This window comes from Somniosus microcephalus, chromosome 1, assembly GCF_052327205.1.
Source record: "Somniosus microcephalus isolate GS21.2 chromosome 1, FLI_Smic_1.0, whole genome shotgun sequence".
NCBI lineage: Eukaryota > Metazoa > Chordata > Chondrichthyes > Squaliformes > Somniosidae > Somniosus > Somniosus microcephalus.
In genome coordinates this window covers 290,993,313-291,005,660 of record NC_140987.1, presented here as the reverse complement: position 1 = coordinate 291,005,660, position 12,348 = coordinate 290,993,313, and the positions used below count along the sequence as shown (strand labels likewise).

The window sequence follows — 12,348 nt, the reverse complement described above, 5'->3', positions numbered from 1 at the left end:
AGGTGTCCTTGTACAGGAAACACAAAGTTAGCATGCAGGTACAGCAAGCAATTAGGAAGGCAAATGGCATATTGGCCTTTATTGCCAGGGGGCTGGAGTACAAAAGTAAGGAAGTTTTACTACATTTACACAGGGCTTTGGTGAGACCACACCTGGAGTACTGTGCACAGTTTTGGTCTCATTTGTGAAAGGACATAGATGCCTTAGAGGCTGTGCAACAAAGGTTCACTAGATTGATCCCCGAGATGAGAGGGTTGTCCTCTGAGGAGAGATTGAATAGATTGAGACTATATGCTCGAGTTAAAAATGAGAGGTGATCTCATTGAAACATAAGATTCTGAGAAGGATTAACAGGGTAGATGCTGAGAAGTTGTTTCTCCTGACTGGAGAGTCTAGAACTAGGAGGCATAGTCTCAGGATAAGGGGTCGGCCATTTAAGACTGAGATGAGGAGGAATTTCTTCACTCAGAGGGTTCTGAATCTTTGGAATTCTCTACCAGTGAGTCACTGAGTATATTCAAGGCTGAGAGATAGATTTTTGGACTCTACTGGAATCAAGGGATATGGGAATTGGGCAGAAAAGTGGAGTTGAGGTTGAAGATCAGCCATGATCTTATTGAATGGCGGAGCAGGCTCAAAGGGCCGTATGGCCTACTCCTGCTCCTGATTCTTATGTTCTTATACCCATTTCCACCATTGTGATATCAACTGTCTCCACCCTCACCTCAACTTATCTGCATCTGAAACCCTCCCTCAGCCACACCTTTAATCACCTCTAGACTTGACTATTCCAATACACTCCTGGTTCCTAGTTCTACCCTCCATAAACCTGAGGTCATCCAAAACTCTGCCGCCCGTGTGCTAACTCGCACCAAATCTCGCTCATCCATCTCCCCTGTGCTTGCTGACCTACATTGGCTCCCAGTTAAGCATCGCCTCGATATTAAAATTCTCATCCTTGCTTTCAAATCCCTCCATGGCCTCACCCCTCCTCATCTCTAATCTCCTCCAGTCCTATAATCCCCCTAGGCCGCTGCGCTCCACCTATTCTGGGCTTTTGAACATCCCCGATTTTAAATATTCCACCATTGGCGGTCGTGCCTTCAGCTGCCTCGGTCGCAAGCTCTGGAATTCACTCCCTAAATTTCTCTAACTCTTCACTTCTCTTTCCTCCTTTAAGACTCTCCTTAAAACCTACCCCTTCAACCAAGCTTTTGGTCATCTGCCTTAACATCTCCTTATATATGGCTCAGTGTCAATTTTTTTTGATAACACTCCTGTGGCGCGTCTTAGGACGTTTTATTACGATAAAGGCACTATATAAATATAAGTTGTTGTTGAAGAAACAACGGCCCAGTGAACGGTAGCGTAGTGGTAATGTCACTGGGCTAGCAATCCAGAGGCCTGGACTAATGATCCAGAGACGAGAGTTCAAATCCCACCACGGCAGCTGGGGAATTTAAATTCAGTTAATTAAATAAATCTGGAATTTTAAAAAAAAGCTAGCACCAGTATTGGTAACCATGAAACTACCAGATTGTTGTAAAAACCCATCTGGTTTACTAATGTCCTTTAGGGAAGGAAATCTGCTGTCCTTACCTGATCTGGCCTATATGTGATACCAGACCCACAGCAATGTGATTGACTCTTAACCGGCCTCTGAAATGGCCTAGCAAGTCACTCAGTTGCAACTAACCGCTTTGAAACAAAATATTAAGAATGAAACCGGACAGACCACCCGGCATCGAACTCAGCACTGGCTACGGACACGGCAACGGCACACCCAGCCCAGTCAAACCTGCAAAGTCCTCCTCACCAACATATGGGGACTTGTGCCAAAATTGGGTGAGCTGTCCCACAGACTAGTCAAGCAACAGCCTGACAGTCATACTCACAGAATCATTTCTTTCAGCCAATGTCCCAAACTCCTCCATCACCATCCCTGGGTATGTCCTCTCTCCTCTCCCACCGGCAGGACAGACCCACCAGGGGTGGCGATACAGTCGACAAGGATTGGCCCTGGGAGTCCTCAACATTGACTCTGGACCCCATGAAGTTTCATGGCTTCAGGTCAAGCATGGGCAAGGAAACCTCCTGCTGATTACCACCTACCACCCTCCCTCAGCTGATGAATCAGTACTCCTCCATATTGAGCACCACTTGGAAGAAGCGCTGAGTAGCAAGGGCACAGAATGGACTTCAATGTCCATCAAGAGTGGCTCGGTAGCACCACTACTGGCCAAGCTGGCCGAGTCCTGAAGGACATAACTGGCCAGTCTGGGCCTGCGAAAGGTGGTGAGTGAACCAACACGAGGGAAAAACCTACTTGACCTCGTCCTCACCAATCTACCTGTCGCAGATGCATCTGTCCATGACAGCATTCACAGCAGTCATTGTGGAGACGAAGTCCCGTCTTCACACTGAGAATTCCCTCCATCGTGTTGTGTGGCACTACGACCGTGCTAAATGGGATAGATTCAGAACAGATCTAGCAGCTCAAAACTGGGCGCTGTGGGCCATCAGCAGCAGCAGAATTGTATTACACCACAATCTGTAAGCTCATGGCCCGGCATATCCCTCACTATCATTACCACCAAGCCAGGGGACCAACCCAGGTTCAACAAGGAGTGTAGAAGAGCATGCCAGGATCAGCACCAGGCGTACCTAAAAAGGAGGTGCCAACCTAGGGAAGCTGCAACACAGGACTACATGCATGCTAAAAAGTGGGAGCAGCATGCTATAGACAGGGCTAAGCGATCCCACAATCAATGGATCAGATCAAAGCTCTGCAGTCCTGCCACATCCAATCGTGCATGGTGGTGGACTAACGGAAGGAGGAGGCTCCATGAATATCCCCATCCTCAATGATGGTGGAGCCCAGCACGTGAGTGCAAAAGACAAGGCTGAAGCGTTTGCAACAAACTTCAGCCAGAAGTGCCAAGTGGATGATCCATATCGGCCTACTCCCAAGGTCCCCACCATCACAGAAGCCAGTCTTCAGCCAATTCGATTCACTCCACGTGATATCAAGAAACGGTTGAGCGCACTGGATACAGTGCTCTAAAGCAGCACTTACTCACCAAAACCTGCTCACTGATGCCCAGTTTGGGTCCGCCAAGACCACTCGGCTCCCGACCTCATTACAGCCTTGGTCCAAACATGGACAAAGGAGCTGAATTCCAGAGATGAGGCGAGAATGACTGCCCTTGACATCAAGGCAGCATTTGACTGAATATGGCATCAAGGAGACCTAGTAAAACTGAAGTCAATGGGAATCTGGGGGAAAACGCTCCACTGGCTGGAGTCATACCTAGCACAAAGGAAGATGGTTGTGGTGATTGAAAGTCAATCATCACAGCCCCAGGGCATCACTGCAGGAGTTCCTCAGGGCAGTGTCCGAGGCCCAACCATCTTCAGCTCCTTCATCAATGACCTTCCCTCCAACATAAGGTCAGAAATGGGGATGTGCGCTGACGACTGCAGTGTTCAGCGCCATTCACAACTCCACAGATAATGAAGCAGTCCATCCCCGCATGCAACAAGACCTGGACGACGTTCAGGCTTGGGCTGATGGGTGGCAGTTAACATTCACGCCACAGAAGTGCCAGGCAATGACTATCTCCAACAAGCGAGAGTCTAACCACCTACCCTTGACATTCAATGGCATTACGTACCATCACCGAATCCCCAACTATCAACAACCTGGGGTTCACCATTAACCAGAAACTTAACTGGACCAGCCACATAAATACTGTGGCAACAAGAGCAGGTCAGAGGCTAGGTATTCTGCGGCGAGTGTCTCACCTCCTGACTCCTCAAAGCCTTTCCACCATCTACAAGGCACAAGTAAGGAGTGTGATGGAATACTCTCCACCTGCCTGGATGAGTGCAGCTCCAACAACATTCAAGAAGCTCGAAACCATCCAGGACAAAGCAGCCCGCTTGATTGGCACCCCATCCACCACCTTAAACATTCACTCCCTCCACCACCAGCGTACCATGGCTGCAGTGTGTACCATCTACAAGATGCATTGCAGCAACTCGCCAAGGTTTCTTCAGCAGCACCTCCCAAACCCGTGACCTCTTCCACCTAGAAGGACAAGGGCAGCAGGCACATGGGAACACCACCACCTCCAAGTTCCCCTCCAAATCACACACCACCCTGACTTAGAAGTATATCGCCGATCCTTCATCGTCGCTGGGTCAAAATCCTGGAACTCCCACCCTAACAGCACTGTGGGAGCACCTTCACCACAGACTGCAGCGGCTCAAGATGGCGGCTCACCACCACCTTCTCAAGGGCAACTAGGGATGGGCAATAAATGCTGGCATTGCCAGCATTGCCCTGATCCCATAAACGAATTTTTTAAAAATTGTTAAAAATGGCACCCTGTGAGACTGTAATCCACTATCCCTCTTCTTCTCGACCAATCTGCAGCCAGTGACACGGCTGACCACACCACCTCCTCCAATGCATCTTTACCCAGCTGAGTGGGACTGCCCTCGCCTGGTTCTATTCTTATCTATCCAATCATAGCCAGAGAATCTCCTGCAATGGCTTCGCTTCTCGCCTCTGCACCGTCACCTCTGGAGCAATGTTCCCTATAAGGTGTGCACCCACACACCTCTGCCAGTCCCACACAGCCCTGGACCTGCTTTCTCAATGTACAGTTTTGCGCGAATGGGATGCGCAGCCTCTTAAAGGGGCCGTGCACCCAAAAAAATAAGCGTCAACATTGCTCTGGAGTCCCCCCAAGGATCTATCCTTGGCCCTCTCCTATTCCTCATCTACATGCTGCCCCATGGCGACATCATCTGATGACACAATGTCAGGCTCCACACGTATGCTGACAATACCCAGCTCTAGATCACCACCTCGCTTGACCCCCTCCACTGCCTCAAAGCTGTCAGACTGCTTGTCCAACATCCAGTCCTGGATGAGTCCTCCAATCAAACATTGGGTAGACCGAAGTAATTGTCTTCGGCCCCCGCCATAAAACAAAAAAAAAAATCAATCCAAACATTATCCCAGGCAACGGCTAAAATTCTGAATAGGGCAGCTTCAAAGAACAGAATTTGTTTATACTATGCACCATCAAGCAAGGCAGATAATTTATATTTGCAAGATACCAGCAAATACTAAGAGATCAGTATAGCATATACTACAAGCTCGATGGAATGAACAGTCTGTGGCTGTGCTGCAATTTTCTAGGGTTCCACCCAGCTTTACACGGCACTAAATTCAGTTAAGCTGACAGTTTGAATAAAACTCAAACGGAACATTTCACTTTTTTGCAGGTGCAACTGTTCACCGCAAAAGAGCCAACAGGTGCACAAAACCAAGTAGCGAACTAGGTTATAACTTTAGCTGGAATGACGCTGGTGTTGTGTTATATATATTATGAACATCGTCTTTGAGCAGAAATGGTCATTACTGGAGCTGGAAATAAAGATTTCAAAAAATCGACAGTGTTATTTCTTTCCTTCATTTTCCCTCAGCAAATGGGGCAAGAAAACTGGCAAATCATATTGGGTATCATTGGGCTCCATGAGCGTCAAGTGATCACAGCTCATGCATACTTCCCATAGAAGGCGCTGGATAATGATGAAGAATGCTAGCCTATTTTTCACTTGCCTAACTCAGGCTGCGGAGTTAAGGAGGGGAAAACTAATGCCTTCTAGTCAAGACTAGCAAGTTCAGCACAGCAGTGATCCAACCTGGGCCCTTTTGCTCACATGGTGTATTTACCCATGAGCCAAGCTCAGCTGATCTTTTTATTTTAGTAAAAAAAGTGTGTAAGGTGTGTCTGTAATAGAAATCAAATACCAATTTATGATAGCAAACTCTGAATATAAAGTACTACAGGTACTAAGAATTTAAATCATTATGCAATCGATCGTCATTTTTCAACCTTTGTTGGCTCAGCACAAACTAAATAAAATTTGTACTGTCATAAATTTGCTGAACACAGAGGTGATGTAGCTTCGACTGAGTAAGTACTTTTTTTCCCCATTGGAGAGTGATCAGAGACTAGCATCATAATTCTACTGCAAAATAGACATTCTAGCTTAATTCATGACTAATAGTGCATGCATGCTACCCAGACAAGAGAAGCAAATATAATGTTACATTACACATTTGGGTTTCACTGTTTATTTTATCTGCTCTGGAGGTGATTGCCACTGGTCACATACCACGCTCAGGTGACAGAGAAAATATAAGGCACTCTCCCACCCTATGGCAAAGTGCTAACCTCCACTAGGGGTAGAGGAGGTGGAGTCCTGCATCCTGGAACTCCTCAAACACTGGAATTTCTTTCCCCTAAGGATTGCTACTCAACAACAAACAAAGACTTCATTCAAGGTTTATGATCCCCAACCTACAAACTGAAGGCAATACAAAGCCCGCTTATGCAGGAATGCACTTTCTGGCCAAAACAAATTTGGAGTATCCAACTTACAGGGTACATATTGCCAAATTTGTGGTGTGCTGCAGTTAACGTTGGATTCCTTTCAGCACAGACTTGACAGTTGCAACACGTACAAGTGTAGTTAATACAAGACTAATTATTTTCTAACATACAAAGCACTTACCTCATCATAGAGACTGCCACTGACATCTGCTCCATAGATTGGTGCTACAAAGGTCAGATTTTTCCAGTATTTACGTTCAAGATCTTCATAATCTAAGTATCGAGGAGTGCAGTATCTGCTTTAAAATAAATGAAATGAAGGCACTTTTAAAGCAAAACAAAAAAAAATTAGCAAATTCAAGCTCTAAAAATACAGAATCTATGTATTTCTATATTTGCATAACAGTGCCGGAGCTTGAACCTCAATCAATCCAGGCACTGCACTCAAGAAACTGAGTCAGCGCTTTCCCTGGGGCCGGTTATGGAACAGGAATGAAAGTTCTGCCTCGTTTCCTTATCCTCCTCTTCCGTCTCAAAGTGAGTGTTGGGGGGGGGGGGGGGGGGGGAATCAGTTTGCCTTTCAGCTATTTGGCAAGGAACTAGCCTCTGATAGTGCAAAAACACACAGATGTTAACCAATAATTGCACTGGTACCAGAGTTGAAGCGCTGTATGTACAATAGTCCTATCTGAGAGATTGTTCCTTGATTAATTTCTTTTCAGCCATGCCATGGTTGTCAGCACATCTGTCGTGGACAAGTATCAGAAGCAACCAAAGTCAATATCGATTGAGAAGCAAAGGCAACTGCATCAGGCACTGTCATAGGCTACATCAATGGAGAGAATCAGATCTGGTCAGTCATACAGTTGGGCCAACGGTTCTGTAGGTTTCAGACCCTGGACACTGCAAGCTGAAGGGAGCTATCTTGTGAACAATTCCTGTCCACACTCTATTCTCTGTCTGGAGTAGAAGACTACTTTGTTAAACGTAAGAGTTATCTTTGGGTCATAACAAAATCAAGCTCCAACTTTCTGCACAGCAGGATTCCCTTAAAACTATTGCTTAATTTAGGACCCCAGGATTCACACGCAGAAACTTCTGCTGAAGAAAAACAAAAAAGGGACCGAGGTCATGGATTTTGGTCACTGGGAAAGGTTTGTGGCACACAGAAAAAACTGAAGCCAAGTAATGGGGATCAAACAGAGGGTGCAAGGCTAGGCCAATGGAGATTCATTTAATTGTGACTTGGCCACAATCTAACATGACAGACATTTAAAACTTGATTTAAAGTAAAAGTCAACTACAATAAAACTTTAATAAAACCTGAAAATGCTGGAAATACTCAACAGGTCAGGCAGTATCTATGGAGAGAGAAACAGTTAACGTTTCAGGTCGATGTCCTTTCATCAGACCTGAAACGTTAACTGTGTTTCTCTCTCCTCAATGAGCCCAGGCCGGCTGGAGGTAATTTTCCATGCATTATGTTGTGAACACAGAGAAAACAACTGAAGTGTGTCAATCAATCGTGGGTGGTATTTGTTGAAACCTATTGCTAGCAAGCCACTGTCCCAGAGGTGTGGTGTGTGGTTCTAGGTTAAAAAGGGCTTTTAAAAAGCTGGGGCTAGAAATTCGTTATAGCCAAGAAATGGGCAGCGTTTAGACTAAAAAGTGGTTAAGTAGCATCAGTTGAAAATCATCTCGGCTGCACACAAAATTCATCCTCACTCCTCTAGAAACATGACTGCAGTCATTTTAATGTCTAAAAGCTCAAGCTCATTGGTGTTACACTGAAAAGATGGACCAGTATCGGGGGCAACCTAAATGTAAATAATGATTGACAGGCTTTTTTCACTACTTAAAGGGGAGGTTCATTGATGCTGCAGCACCTCATTCTCAGCATTGATAGGTGTGCAGCTGCCTCAACAACCATAAGAAGGGGAGGAGGAGAAGGAGCACTTATTTACCAGTCCGGATGGCAGATCTCCGCCCCAAGGAGAGAGCCCGGAGGTTTTCCGAGGAAGTTTTGGAGGCATTGGTTTTAGCAGTGGAGAGAAGGCAGGCGGTCCTGTACCCCCAACTGGCAGGAGGCCCTTGCCACAAGTCTGCCAGATTATGTGGAGGGTGGTTGTCACGGGCAGCACTGTGCTCCCCAGGGCCCCCCCACAGTGCAGGGGGAAGTTTAACGCACTCACACGAGTGGTCAGGGTGAGTGAAGGCTTCAACAAATGTTACATACCACCATCTGTACCACAAGCTTCACACACTGCTCAATGTACCACACCCCCAGCACTCACCCACCAACAATATCTACCCAGCAACACTAACACCCACATCTCACACCTTGCACACAATGACAGCTATTCAACTATGGCAGGCACAAGTGTTATTAGAATTCATGTGATATGTTTATAGATACATTTATCAAGTGTCTTTCGAATATTTTATGGTCTCTCTCAGTTTACCTTTGTGCCTAGGAGGATGCTGTGATATGGCACAAGACAGGGATTGTATAATGGGGATATGGTGAGCTACAGGGATCTGGGGTTTCATTCATGCGAATCGGAGTCTGATGAGCAGGTCATGGACAGCCCGTCCAGAAGGCGGATTGTCTTGCTGCCTCCGCCCTACCTCCTGTTCCTCCTCCTCATCCGCCTTGTCCTCCTGAGGTAATCCCGCAAACCCCATGACTGTGAGGAAGTGTTGTGAGCAGAAGCCTTTAACAAATAATGAGTGACTTCTGCACTTGAATCAATACTCCATCACCAAAAAAACTTGAAATAACTAAAGAAAGCTGTTTCAGTTGCAGGAAGTGGCAAACAGGCACTGAAACTGCAGAACCATGTTAGTTGGAGCTGATTGGGGATGGTACCTCCACGTATCGCTGCTGCAGCCTGCTTCCTGCTGGTAAATGCTAGCTCTCCCTGTTGTTGTCCTGCGCTGCTGGTGAGGTAAGTGGCTATAACGAAGTTGGGAGATCGGATGCCCAGTGTTACACACTCACAGAAGTCACGATCTTCATGACGGCGAGGTCCCTGGCAATCAAGTTTACCAGCAACACTGATATGGCGTGCGGCGCTGGAACCGGCACCAGCTGTCATTACACCAGTCAACGGCATTTAGCGCCATCATGTGGCGCAAACCACACGAATTTCTCCCCCGCCCCCCCCCCCCCCCCCCCCAATGACTTTTGAGAATGGAAAAAGACACAGCTCCACTGCAACTGCTCCAACCTTGCCTTTCACATCCTGGAGGCCCCATCTCACCTGGCATCTTCCTGACTACTCGCTACATCACAACTTCATGCCTCGATGCAGACTTACAGATTGCCTGTGAAGCAGATGACCTGGTTACAATGGTTTTCCATCCAAATACTTGGAATCTTCCCAACAAGCTTGAGCCAATCCTGGGTATATAAAACTTTCCTTATGGGGTTAGTCTAATGTAGACATTTAATTTCTAAAAGGATATGAGATTTGGAAATTCAGAAACTGTTGTATTGTTAAGGCAATTCTAATTCATGAATAAACCTAAAGTATCATTTAGATTCCAATGTCAATTTTCTAATGTATTAATAATAAATTGTTTTCCTTATACAGCCATGGTTTGCGCCTGAAGTTTCTTTAAGAAAATGAGCCCATTAAGTTAAAAATAAAATTAAATCATGTGGCTTTGTCAGCTTAGGAGCTGCACAGCTCAATCTTACCACCCCGCCTTGGTTAATTAGCGAAAGCTAAAATGGTTTTGAAATGCGAACTGGTCCAAACTTCCCAATTAAAAACCTTTCAAACCACTTGTACAAACAATTGTTTCAATGCTTCACGGGCTCACCTGTCAGCTGGTGCTCCACATCAGAGAAATGTCAATTGTGTTGTTTTGCAGCAAAAATGCTTGGTAACTGCAGAATAGTTGAAACTGAACTTTTTCAAGGGCTAACAAGGCAAGGGAGTACACAATAAATGGTAGGATACCGAGAAGTGTAGAGGAACATAGGGACCTTGGAGTGCATGCCTCCTTCTGTGCCGTAAATTTCTATACATTAAAGATGGAAAATTTTAATCAGTGTGCAGGCTAAATGAGATAATGGCCCAGAAATTCAGGTCTCCACGGGTGAATACACGCTGGGTACTCACCCGTAGGCCCAATGGAAGCGCCGGTTTCCTGCATGCACTGCACATGTGCGGGAAACCAGCACTTCCATTCCCCTGAAAGCAGGGGCTCAGAGGTCGAACGAGTGCGCGGGAAAGGCTGCGCGTGCGCAACGAACTTCGTTTTTTTTTGCAGGTTTTCCCAAGAGGGTAAGTCTCCAGAAGTTAGACATGTAAAAAGCAGGCGTAAGGCCTGCTTTTTACAAGGTAAGTGGTGAATTAATTAAAATTAAAACATTTTTTCCCCACAGGTTTATTATTTTTAAATACTTTAAAGCAAGGTAAGTTTATTTTTAGCCCCGTTAGAAAATAAAATTACTTTTTTCAAAAATTTAAATTGTTTAAAAGTTATTTCATGTAATTTATAGTTTATTTAAAACATGTGATTAAAAAAAAAATTATTTGAAGATTTAGTGATGTTTTGTATGAAGGGGCCCGTGGTATTTCTAAGTTTGACAGCACTTCCTGTCAGACTTATGAATGGAGCATTCCCTGCTCCGATTGGCTCTCCACGGCCCACGTGATCCCAGGGGACGCATCGAACTAACTGCACCCCTGGGATACGTAAGCACTGCGCGCCGGCAGCTGGAGCAGGCCCCGGATCGGAATCCCACAGCTCAACGGCCGGTGCGCAAGGTAAGTGCAGGTCGGGGGTTTGCACCCGCGGGAAGCCCCCGACCCGAATTTCTGGGCCAATTTTTTTTTTTTAATACATTTTTCACATAACATGTTCCCTGAATTTTCTTAATGCTATAATGAAGGTGCATGAAACAAACAACATTATACTTACTTATCACTATTGGCCAAGCGTTTGAATTCCTTCACAGTCAATGCCTTTTTCTGTATGTTGTACTGGGTAAAAAGACCCGACTGTCCAGTAACCATTTGTTGAATCGGAGCAGGAATAACCAAGTTATCAATGTTGTCATAATTTCTTCTAGGTTTCCAACCCTTTGGTGGAATCACCTAAACAAAAATATTGAAATTTCAGAAGATGCAAGTAATCTTATAAAAATGCAATCAGCCTAGTAATGCATTAATACTGCCGCTTGTTAATATTCTACTAGCTGTTACCTTATATTTTGTAAATAGTAGGCAAATTGAATCTCTATTACTTCACATACAATTGAGGCTATGTGTACCACACATTTCAGTCTACTGTTACAACAGCATTCACCCCCACCACACTTGCCCAGTATTTTGCCAATACTGAAGCAGCAAAACTTCATTTTCATCGGGGAGGGGGGCGACGAGAGGAAAAGAGGTGGAGGATAAAGAGGGAGGGGAGAAGAGACGAAGCACAGGAGAGCGAACAGTGAGAGAAGATGGATGTACCACTTCTATGCATTGGTCATCTGCAGTTACAGATGAGAAAAGTTTACATTTTACCCAAGGAATCGACTCTGGCTGCAGAAGGGGAAACATGTCAAAGCATTAATCTGTTAAGCAATGTACAAAGTAACAGCCCTGATATAGGAGTGCTGTTCAACTAAAAACAAAGTTCTGCTGTACATTTTGCCATGGCAGTATTTCAATGTTGGTAAATGTGCCAGCAGCAACACCAACATTATAGGAAACACATTACAAACACTGCTCATCAGATTTTAAATTACTGCAGTGATCAGATTGAGCTCACTGATCAATTAATTTATTTTCCTGACAAAGAAATTTTAAAATATGTTCTCCTAACTGCAAATACAGTTAAACAAGTTATTTTTAATTATCCACTCGAAAGCACTTCAAAAAAATTCTGATGAAGCCAAGTATCACAGCATCAGAACTATGGTTAA

At 45.2% G+C, this 12,348-nt stretch overlaps 1 protein-coding gene across 7 annotated transcripts in view; it reads right to left on the bottom strand.

The window, feature by feature from the left end:
* The window catches only part of LOC147124839 (lysine-specific demethylase 4C-like), a 645,681-nt gene that overhangs the window by 547,460 nt on the left and 85,873 nt on the right, over positions 1-12,348 (bottom strand). For 5 of the 7 annotated variants that reach the window (XM_085993864.1, XM_085993908.1, XM_085993885.1 and 2 more), the window contains 2 exons: positions 11,349-11,524; positions 6,595-6,712 (listed from right to left, as the gene is read on the bottom strand). In XM_085993864.1, the coding sequence (XP_085849990.1) occupies positions 6,595-6,712; positions 11,349-11,524 (294 nt within the window). The remainder of the gene's footprint in view (positions 1-6,594; positions 6,713-11,348; positions 11,525-12,348) is intronic. The other 2 variants (XM_085993875.1, XM_085993894.1) reach the window with 1 other exon arrangement.